The following is a 14,573-nucleotide window of genomic DNA, read 5'->3' as shown; positions in this document are numbered from 1 at the left end:
TTTTTGTATTTTTTTCCTCTTATCTTTATATTTTTAAACCTAGTAAATTCAAAGCTTTAAGCTTTTGTATTTTGCTTCCTACCCCCATTATTTAAAACCCACTAAAAGCATTAGTTTTTCCATTTTACTTTTTTTTTTTCTTGAAGCTTCTTGCGCGCACACGCTACAACCTTTTCTCCAAGTTTCTTGCACACAGACAACATAATGTAACAAGGTTTTTGATTTTAAAAAAATAAAGTGGTTATGGATTCCCACTATTCCCAAACTCGTCTGAGTTAAAGGCATAAAAGGGGCATTTATCCTTTCTTACTCAGATACAAATGAAGAGCGAGAGAGATAACCATGATATTCTTACTCATGAAAAGAACAGAAGATGAGATAAGCCTTTTTTGTGGTAAGTAAGGTTGTTAACTTTTTATGTAGGGACTGAAACTTTTTTTGTGTGTAAGAATTAATATGTAAAGTTGTGTCAATTATATGGACTAATGAACAATTTAGTCCAAAAATTTTATTTTGTAGTTTAGTTAATAAAAATCTGTCAGGAAATGTTTAATTTTTTCACCGAGAAGAATCAACTATAGATACAAAAATCATAAAATATATTTATATTTCTATTTCAATAATAATTGTAATTGATGACAAAAACAGATTTTTTTATGCATATAATTGCAAAGGTTTTTAATTTCCTTTCAGAAAGGAATCTGGTAGCACTCACAAGTGCATTGTCTCCTCCAAACAAGAATTTCTTCATACATGACCATCAAAATTTGAATCTTTAAGACTTTGTGTTGGGAAATTAACGCTCCCACAAACAAAATTATTCACACCCACAAAGGATCGATCGTGAGAACACAACAAAGATTACACCGTAGAAAAATAATAACAAACACAAGAATTTAACGTGATTCGACACCTCTTACCTATGTCCATGGAACCGTCTCAAAAAGTATTTCACTATCACAAAAATAATTACAAGATTGTAACTCACCCCAAATAGTGTATCACTCTACAAACCCGAATATCCCACTTAATAGTTACAAGAAATGATAACACTCTCACGCAAAGATATTTTTCTCTCAACAAAGTGACATTGTTTCACAATCTCTCTTCTCACACACTCTCTCTCTTCATGTGTTGTATTTCTCCACTAATTCTCTTCTCTATTTATAATGAAGATTCTCACAAACTATAATAAACAAGCTCTTTTGAAAGTTGAAACAAAAATAACTTCCAATGCATTCATTCAATTAACGTTCATCTAGTAAAATGCAATATTTTACTTTGCATTTAAGCCACCTAAACCTTAGTGATAAAAATTCAATTCCCAATATACATGCACCTTATCTTTTGGCTTGAAACTCTACAATTCTCCCCCTCAAGCTAAAAGAGAAATATCCTTCAATCAATTTGAAAGTGAACAAACTCTCCTTCCAACGAAAGTCTCTTCTAACACTTCGACAACATTAGAAAACTTCACTTTCTTCTTCACTTTGCTATCATGGTTCCTCTTCATGGCCTGTCCATCCAAATAGCAAATGTTACCTTTATTTTTCTGTCCTCGCAACACCAAGTGTCTCCTCTTGTACACTTTGCATCCCCACTTTAAACCAACATATTTGTACCTTTATGATGTCATCTCTCCCATAGAAATCATATTGATAACAACAAAAGGTATAAACTTCATATTTGAGAAAATTCGAATAGCACCATCATGAAGCTTCATCTTCACACTCCCTATGCCTTGAACCTTCATTTTTCCACCATTCCCTAACTTGAAATGGCCAAATTCTCCATTGGTTTTCAAAGTATCAAACATCTCTTGATCTCTTCAAATGTGCTTTGAGGCAGCAAAATCCATCACCCATTTTGTTTTAGCAACCTCATCATTTGTTGCCAAAAACACATCATCTTCATCTTCTACACTTTTTACTACATTGGCTTTGGAGTTTGCGCCATCTTTGTTCATATCTCTTAATTTCTTCAAGTCCTCTTTCATTTGTTTGCACCTCACTTGCACATGATCATTCTCACCACAATAGTAACATTGAATGTTACTCATATCTCTCATTTTGATCTTCATCTTGGACCATCATGTCTCCTTGAATGATTCCTCCCTCGCTTAGACTCCATCACAACTATTGCATTGTGTTCATCATCAACGTTTTTAGTTCTCATCATTCTCTCATTTTGTCTAAGAGCGGCAGTCATCTCATCCAAATTCAAAGTTGATCTTCCCACAAGTAACATTTGAATCAAAGCTTTGAAGGACCTTGGTAGTGAGGCCAATAACAACAACGTCTACTCCTCATTAGAGAGTTTATCATTTGCATTCAATAGTTGTCTTACTAATTGATTGAACTTGTTGATGTGGTCATGTTGATCTCCTCTCATCTCCATTTTGAGTTGATACAACTCCATCTTCAAAAAGAGGCAATTGGTTAGCGACTTTGATGCATAAATATTCTTGAGCTTCTCCCACAAGGCCTTCAATGTTGTCCCCTTCAACACGTTGTGTTTATTTCGAGAGCAAGGACTAACTGAATCGTGCTCACATCCCTCATTTGGATCTTAGTCCACTCGGTTTCATTTATAGAAGATGACCTTTCATTTTCTAACACTTAATCAAGATCTTGTTGCACCAAAAGGTCTTGAATAGTACTCTGTCAAATCATAAAATTTATTTTTCCATCAAACAATGATATCTCGAATCTTTATGTGTTCCTGACCATAACTCTGATATCACTATTGGGTAGATTTCTAACACTTTGATTGCGTGCTTAAGAAACCCAAGTGAGTAGTCAAGCACTTAATTTTTTTAAACTCACTTTTAAAATTTTATTTTTATCCATGATTGATGATTTAATTTTTTTGTTTTAGTTTTTATTTTTTTTTATCCAAAATGCAAGACACAATAAATTTATTATTTAGGTGGAAAAGTGAAAAAAGAATATAAACCACATATAATATTATTAAGCTATGTTTTGAAAATTAGATCTGTCATTGAATTGGTAATGACATTTGTTAAAAGTTTAATAGTCTAATCGTGGTTGAATTGTTTGTAACTAGATAATATTTTTTTAAATTTTAATACAATATATTGTAAGCAATATTAAAAATAACATAATATTCATTTTATGACATTATTTGTTTTTAAATATATCTTACAAATATACATTTAAATATTTTTTACTAAAAAATATACTTACTAGAATTCTAACTTAGTACATGTAAAACTAATAATTATGTTTTATTTCTTTCTTTTTTAATTTTTTTATTTTTTATTTCTTAAATTTCTCTAAGATTCAAAAGGTTTGAATATAGCTTATTAGTACACAGATTTTTATTTCTTATGTGAACTAAGATTTAGTCGCACATTGTTAAAATGAATTTTTGTGTTGTCACTTAGCACTAATTTTTGGAGAAACATTAATCCCAAATGGTGGAGCAATTGTGTTGTTGCACGACTGCCTCTAATATGAAGGGTTTGTTTCTTTATGTAAAAGTAAGTAAAACATTTGTTCCAAGTCCCACATCGTTAATAAAGTAGATTTGCGCTGTAGTTGTTGTTAGAAGCATAAAAGATGATTCGATCACATTAAAATAGTTTTGCATTGTTGATGTTGTTAGAAGCATAAAAGATGGCTCCATCACATTGACAATAAGTCCCACATCAGTTGTGCAATTGTGCTAGACTTGCTACCTCAAATATAAAATGTTCCTTCGTCACTCATTCACATGCTCACGGTGTTTGAGTGTTCCACATTTAATTTAAAGTTTCTTAATTTTTAACAAAATTGGATAAGTTTTTCTTTTATATAAAGAATAAGTATTTTCTACTTGAGACAAATCTTGGATGGATATAGACAAAGCTTTTAATGTTTTTAAGATGCATTTGGATTAACTTTTGAAGAAATATTTTAAGATCGTTTTATTGTTATGATTTATAAATTATTATTTTTCTAATAAAAATTTAAAACATCAATTTATGGAATCTTAAGTAAAAAAACAATTATTACCCTCTGTTTTTTTTAAGTTTTAATTTTTTATTTATTTGTCGTTTTTAAAGTTTCAGATTATATTTATTATATTTCTACCCATTGTTACATATTTTTACTTTTTACTTAATTTAAATAATTTACATATTTACAACTAGTATCAGAGTATGCACTTATTATAGAGTAGAAATAAAAATATATACGATAAGTCGATAAGAAATTTAAAATCTTATTTTGTTGTATTTTTAATTTGTGTATAAAAGTTAAAAAAAAAATACCCTTAAAGGCAAAGGAATAGAGGTAGAATGGTTCTCTTGAAAAATACATGTAACCGAGTCCTTAGTAACTGACTGTATGATGCTTGTACCAAAATATGATGCCCCATTAAATGCATGGATGTCAATGATGATAAGGTGCGTTCAATTTAGTTGGGTGGGGGAAAAATAATAAATAGGAACAAACTTTTTCCTCCCCAAGCCTCTTTCATCATTTACGTTGGCCATCTTCATTGTGGATTCGGTGGCTCCAATTTGTCAAAGCCACTATTCACCAATTTCGGAGATTAGAAAAAAGTTATGTCCCCCACTTAACTCCACCACGATAATGAACCCTAGTGCTTTTATTACTATATAAAAAAAACACACTATGCTCTTCTTCTGACTTAGGACATTTTTGCCAAAGAGGACTCTCCCTAGTGTGGAGGCCACAACGCATTCATACTCAAGAAAAATACACCATAATTATCCCACTAATTCCGATCACGTGACCTGTTATTCACTTATTGCCTCCTTCACCTTCTTCAGTGCCTCTTGTATTATGAAAAAAAGTATGTGCCTCCGTTACTGTTTTACAATCATCACCACCCCTTTTGGGAGCCACCACCTATTTTAGTATTTGCATCAAAATACTCTTTTGCTCCAAAGTTCAAACATTATTAAGTGTCATTAGTTTTTACAAAAGAATAAATTTATCCGCATAATGGTTTAATCATAATTTATATAATAATATTAACTTTAATCCATAAGATTCACACTTTAATATAAGATTTTGATGATTTCTGGAGAAATAACTTGTTTAATTAAAAAAGTTGTGTTTAACTTTTTTTATTAGGAAATTTTGTTGAACCAATCATAATCATATATTACAAATACAATTAATTTCTCACATAATAAATTAGGAAACAATCATAATCTTTAATGTAGGAACAAAAATAATATAAGTTTAAGTTTTAACAAAAATTCTTATATAGTAAGAGAGAGAAAGAGGGGGAAGGGGGGCAAGAATTCTGCAAACACGGTGAATTGTGATTTGAGTATAGTAATAGCGTTCGTATTTCATGTTTAATGCAGCGTGACAAACTTTAATTAGAGTGCAGCAAAAAATGGTCAAATAAATAATAAATAATACTAAAGTGGTCCAAACCAGAGTGATTGAATCTGCAATTTCTTGGGTAGGTTGAATCCTAGCACATGAACCTAAATGCAATTAGGTTAGAGAATGATAGGTTTAGTTTATTAAAACAATGAAAAGTATATTTTGTACGGAAATGAGTGTAAAAGTTTCTTTTATGATAAAAAAATACAAATTTGTAATTGTATGTGGACAGATATCAATTAGACATATCTTTATGTAATTATGAATGAATTGGGACAATAGAGTTTCTTTATTAATTATTTTACTATTTTGAACCCATATAGTACGATGGAGATGTTAAATATTCATACAATGATTAAATTCAAAGGTAAAATTATGTAATTACAAAGACAGAGATAATCAGTGCATTCTGGTAAATATAGTGTGAAATTAAAATAAGTTTATGATTCATGGGAAAATGTAAGGTTAAAAGGCATTTTTTGGTCCCCTATTAAAAACTAGAGAAATTTAGTCTCTTAATTTTCAAAAATAAAAAATGATACTACTATCTAATTTAATGCTTTTACCGTTAAGTTTTTAACATTGATTTTTAGCTAACACAAATTATTTTATGTGACATTTAATTATTAATTCTTTTATGGTCATAATGTTATTAGTTTATTTTTTGGTGGTTACTTTTTTCTTTTAAAAATAAAAATTAGGCTAAAAAAGTTTATTTTATATTGGATTCTTCGGAGAGATAATTTCTTTTATATTGTTAATTAATTATTTATTAAATTGAATTATCCAGTTATTAATAAATAAATTCAAAAAATATAATTATTAGTACTGATCAATGCTACAAGACTACAAACATCATACTTAAAGAAAAACTAGAATTACGGCAACAGGTTGGGGCACTAATATTTTTCTTTCTTTCTTTCTCGGCACTAATAGTTAAAATATAATACTCTTACTACTGTAGTACTAACTTACTAATAAATGTATTCACAAAAAAGAAATACTAATAAATGTAAATTAAAATATTAATTGAGGTTGTAGACTTCTTGCGAGAAAGATTAAATTCTCATAATCATAACTACAGGAAAAATTAAAACCTTTTTGAAAAGATAAAATAGAACTTGTTAAAGGGTGTCCTAAGAATATTGATCAATATTCCTTAAAAAAAACATATAGATCCATAAATTAATAAAAAAAATCATAAAAGATTACTAGTAACATTTTGGTATCTTAATTATACAATAATTACTCTTTTTTTTCCTGGATTAAATACGCACTAAACTAGTTCTAATAAACAAATGGTTTTCTTGTTTTTTTAATTACAACAGATGGTTGTTTTACACTTATAAGTATATGGTGTGAAAATATTAAATACATGCTATCAAATATTTTTAATTATTAAGAAAATAATTAATATTGATATTTATAATATTTTTTTATTTATCATTTAAAATCACAACACATTTATTAAGTACTTTTTTTCGGCAAACAGAAAAAAAAAAAAAACCCTACATTATTTGGGAACTAAGCCCATAGTGGCTTATGATCAATGGAACTACGGAAGTGTTTTTTTATGGACAAAATGGCAAGATCAATGTAATTTGAAATAGAAAATATTTATAATTTTCAATACATTTTAATTTTTTTGTTTATTATTTAATATTTTTTATGAGAATATAATGTAGAAATAGTGATTAAATTATTGTAGAATTTAAAATAACAAATGAATAAAAAAATCTTAAAAAATAGTACAGTACACAAAAAAACGGAAGTACTACTATAAAAAATGGGTAAACATATAATGAAATAAATAAAAATATATAAATACAATACCAGTCAAAACTTATCGATAAGACTAAAATTAAACAACTGGAATTGCAGAACTTTATTTATTGATGAGTGCTTGCAGTTAAATACTGGCCAGTATTTTGCTCTCTGTCTCGCACTAAAAAATAAAATAAAAAAAGCTAAAACGCATTTCAATTCAATTCAATTGCGCGTTTCATTAATTGTCTCTCGCCCTCAAACCATGCATTATTGCATCTCATTGAACACCAAAACCCCTCCAAAAAAATAAAATAAAGTTAATCATACTTTTAAATATCAAAATAGTTAATAAGTTGCAGGTACGAGGAACAACCATTCATTAAGTTGATGAATAATTGAATTTTTAAAAAATATACTAATAGAAATTTGATTCTATAACTTGATAGTATATATGAACAAAATTTTTATTGGAAGAAATAAAATTTATTTTGATATTTTTAACTTTTTAAATAGTTTCATAACTTTTGGTTAAGAAGATTTTTTTTCTTCAGGAAAAATAAAATTAAGGTGATAAAAAAGCGAAATTAGCATCTCTGAGCAACACCATTAGAAAATTCAGGGAAAGATCACATCCCATGCAAGCCAAGCGTTTTTGAGTTGACTCCCAGCACCATAACAATAAATAACCCTTCTCAATTTTCAAAAATAATAATAATAATAATACTATTATTATTACTGCAATTTAATTTATTATAATAATCACAAAATAATAAATGTACTTGTTGTTGTAAGTCCTATCTTTCGTTCGTTCTTTCTTTTCCACCTTCTTGTTCTTCTTCTTAACTTTCTCTCTCTTCTCTGTTCTCCGTGCCGGTGCTGTAACTGCACGCGTGTTTTCTGTTTTCGTTTGTTGTTTTTTTTTTGCTCTCATTTGCGAAGGTGAGAACCCTAAATTTGAGAGAGAGAGGTTTGATTTGGCCGGAGGTGATTCTCCGGTGAGATTTTGCGGCGGATCAGGGTGGGGCCGGTCACTTTTCTAGAGAGAGAAAGAAAGTGTGGTTTTGAGAGTTAGAGAGAGAGACAGTGCGAGAGTGGGGAAAATGTATAAGAACCAGCTGCAGGAGCTGGCACAGCGGAGCTGCTTCAACCTGCCTTCGTACACGTGCATTCGGGAAGGTCCCGATCACGCGCCGCGCTTCAAGGCCACCGTGAACTTTAACGGCGAGATCTTCGAGAGTCCTCACTACTGTTCAACGCTCCGTCAGGCGGAGCACTCCGCCGCCGAGGTCGCTCTCAATTCCCTCTCCAATCGTGCTCCCTCTCACTCCCTCGCCGCCAGGATCCTCGTGAGTTTCTCTCTCTGTCTCTCTATCACTACTTTTTTCATGTGGAATTACCGAAGTACCCCTTGCCGTTTCCTTCGTTTAATGTGCAATGCTGTTTGTAGTGGAAGGGTTTTGGTTTTGAATTTGGGATTATTATTTGTGCAAATTTTTTTAAGCTAATTTGAGTAATTGTTCTTTCTTAGAAACTGATTCCGTGCTGTGAATGAGATCGTGAGATTTGTTTCTTTAAAAAGTGCTTCAACTTTTCGCTCCTCTGTTGTGAATATTCGTGGCTGACACTGCACTTTTTTGTAAACATAAATTGTTTGATTCACCTAGAACACTTACTCTCTTCTTTCCTCTGTTTGAATATTTCATGCACATTTAGAAGCATTTTATCTGGAAATATATGCTTAAAGTCTTTGTTGACTCTGTATGTGAAGGTGTTTATCTAATAGCATTTCTTGGTATGTGGTAATTGTGTAATTTGGCGATTTGATGTTTATGTGCTTACTGTATACAAATTTTTAGGATGAAACGGGAGTGTACAAGAACCTCTTGCAGGAAATTGCACAGAGGGTAGGGGCGCCGTTGCCCCAGTATTTTACATTCAGGTCAGGGTTAGGACATTTACCTGTTTTTACTGGCACAGTAGAGTTAGCTGGAATCATGTTTACTGGTGAACCTGCCAAGAATAAGAAACAAGCGGAGAAAAATGCAGCTATGGCAGCTTGGTCTTCTCTAAAGCAATGTGAGTGGCTAGCTAGCTTTTTTTGTCTGAATGTTTTTCTTTCATGTGAAATGATATGGAACTTTACATTAATTTGTTGTATGAATATGGGCTTCAAAATACCACAAAAGGGAACAGTGGTAAATCCCGGTCCAGCCCTGTTCCTCTAATTCTTGCAAGGAATGTGGCAAGTGGGCTACACTGAATTTTTCATGGTATGGGACTGCTGAGGCAGTGCACTTGCGTGTTCTACCAAACATTCCGTGGTAAAGGCCAAGACCATCTTCAATACAATTATCTATCCTTGTCCCGTGTGACTTTTCTTTAAAAGACTTATGTGCCAGATGATTTTACCTGCATATACGCCTCTCAAAGCTACCTTTCTTTGTCTCCATTTTGTCCAAGCAAGTTTTAATTGAACTACATGATAGCAGCAAATCACACTGCTATTGTGGCGAATGCAGGGTGTGCTGTCCCGTGGCTGCTTTAAATTATTATCTATCTGTCTGACTTTTTGCTTATGTTTTGAGCAATTTGTAGTTGATATTACAGCCTTTTGGACACAGAAATGTACCTATAGCACTGGAAACTCTAGGGACGTAATTTCTGTTTTATGGTTAGAATCCTTTCTAGCATGTTTGGTTCAGCTTAAATCTGGGGAAATAATTGTTTATTTTCCAAAAGTTCTCTCTTGAAGTTGACAAGAATAAGTGATTAGTTTACCAAATTAAGCTGAACCAAACACGCACAAAATCTATAGAAAAATGCTTGACCTGTCACACCTTAGTTGTCTTCCAATTCTTTTTCCAACTATATTCCAGAAGCTCAAGCATTTTCGGCCAAACCTTCCCTTTTGGGGGGCAGTCCAGTCTATGTTATTAGGTCTTTGCTCTGTCACTTTTGCTAACCACAAACTTTTCTAGATACAATATTTCATTTCTATCTGATTATACTTGTTAGCCAATTGACTATTTTTTTTCATATGAGTACATGGACAGATCAGCAGCACCCAAACTTGTTAGACAATTGTTATCCCCAGCCATTGTTCTAGTTCCACCCATGCCCACTTTCCTTCAGTTTTGCTGCATTTGATGATGACTATATTGTGCCTTAGGTTGAGTGTGATTGTGTGTAGACTATAACTCATAGGAATTAATCATATATGTCTAGTTTTGGTATTTTTGAGTGTTTATATGCGTATTGCAAATTTTATTTATCCTGTATCCATAATTTTTAAGTATACTGGTCATTTTTTAGTTTTTGGGCTGGTTGCTGTGTGCTATTATCCTACATTAACAACTATGGTCTTGAGATACATAGAAATGATGAACTATGAATAAACAATAGTACATTTACTTGGCAGTGGCAAAAGAAACTGCAAGGTCTTCAACTGAACCCGAGAACAATGACGAACTAGAACAGATCACTATAGCACGGGCCTTGCTGAACTACAGACTGAAGGAAAAGATTTCAATGTCAAATTCAAATGCTCCAGTTCCATTTCCAAAGAAGTTTCAGATTCAAAATCCCAGGCCAACCAGTCCTCAGCCTCCACCTGCCACCACATCAAAGATTCTTCCTTTAATTTGCCAAAAGGGAGCTCATCGAAGCAGGCATCTAGTAGCAGCATCTCCGGCACCAGCTTCCAGCGACAATTCTGTGATGCCACAACTTCCAGCTACACCAGATAGCCGAGGAATCCGTCGCCCTAAGTTCCCTGCAGCCGGAGCAGCACCTTATGTTCCCATTAGACAAATGAGGCCTTGTCAGGGGATGGCACCTCCAGTGACGATAAGGACTGCAATACCTGTATTCTCCCCACCACCACCGCCAGCAGCAGCTGCAGTGTCCCATCAAGTACTACGAGCTCCTCATGTACGAGTTGCTCCTCCAGTCACTATTCGGCAAGCTGTTCCGGTATTTGCTGCTCCACCTCCACCAGTCCGAAAAGATGAACCTGTTCCCATCCCAAAAGACGAACCTGTCGCCGTCCCTAAAGACGAATCACCAACCATTAGTGCCCCTAGCTTGGAAGACAAACTGCCAACTAAAACTCCCGAGACAGAGACCAAGACTGAGAACATTCCACCTGAACCTGAGACAGTGCAGAGCTTGGAGCAGCTGAAAATCTGATGTTTCATTGGAGTAGAGGTCTGAATCCATGAGAATGTGGTCATGATTTTATGATGATGTGGAGTTTGCTTCTCATGTTATAATGAGTGATGTAATGTCATCCCTTCCTTTTGTCCTGTGAAAATGCGACTGTTGGTGCCGGTTATAGCATCTGCAGTCCAAATATCTGTGAAATTCAAGAGCGGCTTACCATATAATTTGCCCTTTTTAATTTTTATGAATGTTAGTCATATATATTATCGTATTATACATATTCATCAACCATCAATCTTATTCCAGCAAGGCAATTGGGGCTTTCTGTGTTTCTTTTGGGCATCATTTGAGATCAGTCTGTTCTGTTGAAATGAAAAGGTGGACACTACCCCCCTTGCTTGTTAGTTCGTTTACAAAGAAGCCTCATTTATTGCCATAAGTCTCAGTGATGAAATACATTAGACTCAGGTCATCTATATGCATCTTAGGTCACTGTGCTTGATATATCAATGGACCTATCTGAGCATAATCAGATCTTCTTAAGTTCAGTAACTTTTCCAACTTTTTCATCTGAAGTTGTCAAGTGTTTTTCGATGGGTTGATGTTAAATCAGAGAAATCATAAATGTAATAATAAATTTATGTCGAACTATTGAATTGAAAGTGTACCTGTACAGAAAATTTGATGCAACAAGTACGGAGTTGTGCTAAAAACAAGAATACGTAGTTATTATAAGAAATGAAAATAGATTAGCAAATGAATGGCCTAAGATTAAAAAAAAAAATTGTTACCAACACATTTTTTAATACAACATCTATCTATTGTTACTTCAAGTCTATTGAGAATTATCAAACTTTGTGGTTATACTTATTAAATGAGTCTCATTTATAATTTTAGTTTCTCATGAATTTAAACAAAAATAGAATAGTGTTAGAGAATTTGTTGTTAGCAATTTTTTAAAATAAAAAGTATATTTTATTCATTTCTTTTTTAATCTTGAGTATATGATTATATTATCTAGATTTACTGTTTTTGCATTTTTAAAATGAAATTAAAAAGTATAATTTAAGTAATAAAACGAAAATGAATTTCAACCGATGATCGGTAGTCCAATCCAATTTGAGCCTTTGAGATAAGTTTTTTTAGGATGAAATAAATTTATTATTTTTATTAGGAAACAATCAAATTATATTATGTATTTACATGAATTATCATATTAATAATAATTTTATATAAAATTTGAAATCTACCAATTTAACCGTTGAATTATAAATATATTTACTTTGAGCATTTATGTATATTTTGTGAAAGTTAAACAATATTAACAAGAAAGTAATCATATTATTTATATTTTAATATATTTAAAATATATATTATGTCAATTTTGATGTATATAAATATAATATTATTGTTTTTGGATTAATATAAAATATTATAAATATGATTTATGCGAAACAAGGTTTCAATATGATAATGATGTCTGGAAAAAAATATCCAATTTAAAATTATTAAATAATATAATAATTGGTTTAAGTTACACTAATATAATTTGATTTATTATTATTATAAATGTCTGAACTATATTTATTAATGAATTAATAAATAACATTTTTATTAAAAATTATGGGAAGGTTATATTAATAACATTAAATACCATATTCCTTCATAAAAAAATCTTCTTATTTTTATTTACTCTATTTTTAAGTATATGTTTAAATTATTATTGTAATAATTCCTCTAAAATTATATATAAAATAATTTTAATTAATTTATAGTATAATTCTATACTCTATAGGCATCAAAATTAATCTCTTATTATTGTTCATATTGGAGGAGGAGAAAACCCCAAGATTATTTAGGTAAAGATGGAAGATCACGGATGTTAGTATAGTACCATAGACCTTCCTGGCACTGATCCACCCTACCTTTTGTCGAGAGAATGGAAATTTCATTGCCACATTTTCTTTTCTGATGTATCTTTGCCACGTTGTTCTCAGTGAGTTGAAACACGCACTCTTTAAGAGTGGTTCAAATGTGAAATCACATTAAATTAACCACATGAAATGCCATCCTAACCCGTCAAGTCATTTTCACCCCCCTGTGGTTGATTTACAAGACCTTCCTGTGTAGCCCTGATGAACTACTATTCAACAAGAAATCAAATTTCACTTTGTAAATAATAATAATAATAATAATAATAATGCAACAATCTGATCATAATATTGGTGACAAAAAAGGGTGTTAACTCAAACTTCCATAACAAAACAAGCAGAACCTTACACTAATCATCTGTAACCTTTTTTTTTCTTCTGTGTCCCAGCCTTAAATGGAAGTGCAGAAGGACTCATGGGGTGGTAGTTGGTGTTTGTTTAATGCTTGTTTGAATTGAACAGAATTTTAAGCTGATCATGATTATTATGTGCCAGGGTCCTCTTTTCTAAAAACATTACTATCAGAAACTGCAAGTGTGTGCCATTATTGAGTTCAGAGATTCCCAAAACGTATAACTGGCCTATTCTCATTCATTTATTGCCTTGGAACCTTGTTTTATTTTTATCTGTGTGAAATTTGTTAATTATTTTTTTAAAATCAGAGTATCGGTTAACCTATGGTCAATGACTAATTCTTACAATATTGAATTGATTTTTTTTATAAATACTTTTTTTTATAAGCACTTTAAAGAACAAGATTATTTATAATCATGTGACATTATATTGATTGTTAAATCACATACTAGTACTTATTATTATTCATGATATTCCATTGTTTAGTTCTTATCTACCAAATTAGAACTAATTAATTTATTCCTCATAGATAGTACTTTACCTTCTTATCTTTTGACTCTCTTGAGTGGGGTACCTGAGGCCGAGAAGAATAAGAATCTAAAGCCAATAGGGATCAAAACTTGATGCAGACGCGTCAAAACCAATTCATTGGTTGCATATAAGCAACACAACATTTAAGTAACCAACCTTGTTCACAAGTTATTTCTATTTTTTTTTTCTCTCACTTTTTTTGCTACTAGCTTCGTTCTTAATTGGCATACAAGAATGATGCCCATCAAAAATATAGTAGCTGGCTTTAGAATTTTGATGTATCAGGGGAATTTTCTTTCTATCTCCAATTTGATTGGTTTCCATTAGGACAAAGAAGTTAAGGTTGTTAAGTGGCTTATACGACGTTATCCCACTTTGCATATTTAACAAGTTCATAGAAAATGATGGGGGAGTGATCACTACTTCACTAGTAGAAAGAGATTATTATTATACTTGCATA

At 31.7% G+C, this 14,573-nt stretch overlaps 1 protein-coding gene across 1 annotated transcript; it reads left to right on the top strand.

Moving 5' to 3' along the window:
• The first annotated feature begins 7,930 nt into the window (after positions 1-7,930).
• LOC114376479 (double-stranded RNA-binding protein 2-like) lies at positions 7,931-11,701 on the top strand. The gene is made up of 3 exons (XM_028334620.1): positions 7,931-8,482; positions 8,993-9,212; positions 10,555-11,701. The coding sequence occupies exons 1-3, from the start codon at positions 8,237-8,239 to the stop codon at positions 11,322-11,324; spliced, it is 1,236 nt and encodes a 411-aa protein (XP_028190421.1). The 5' UTR covers positions 7,931-8,236; the 3' UTR covers positions 11,325-11,701.
• The last annotated feature ends 2,872 nt before the right edge of the window (positions 11,702-14,573 follow it).

Source organism: Glycine soja, chromosome 11, assembly GCF_004193775.1.
Source record: "Glycine soja cultivar W05 chromosome 11, ASM419377v2, whole genome shotgun sequence".
NCBI classification, from domain to species: domain Eukaryota; kingdom Viridiplantae; phylum Streptophyta; class Magnoliopsida; order Fabales; family Fabaceae; genus Glycine; species Glycine soja.
The sequence above is the reverse complement of the archived record's forward strand: the minus strand, read 5'-3'. Positions and strand labels throughout refer to the sequence as shown.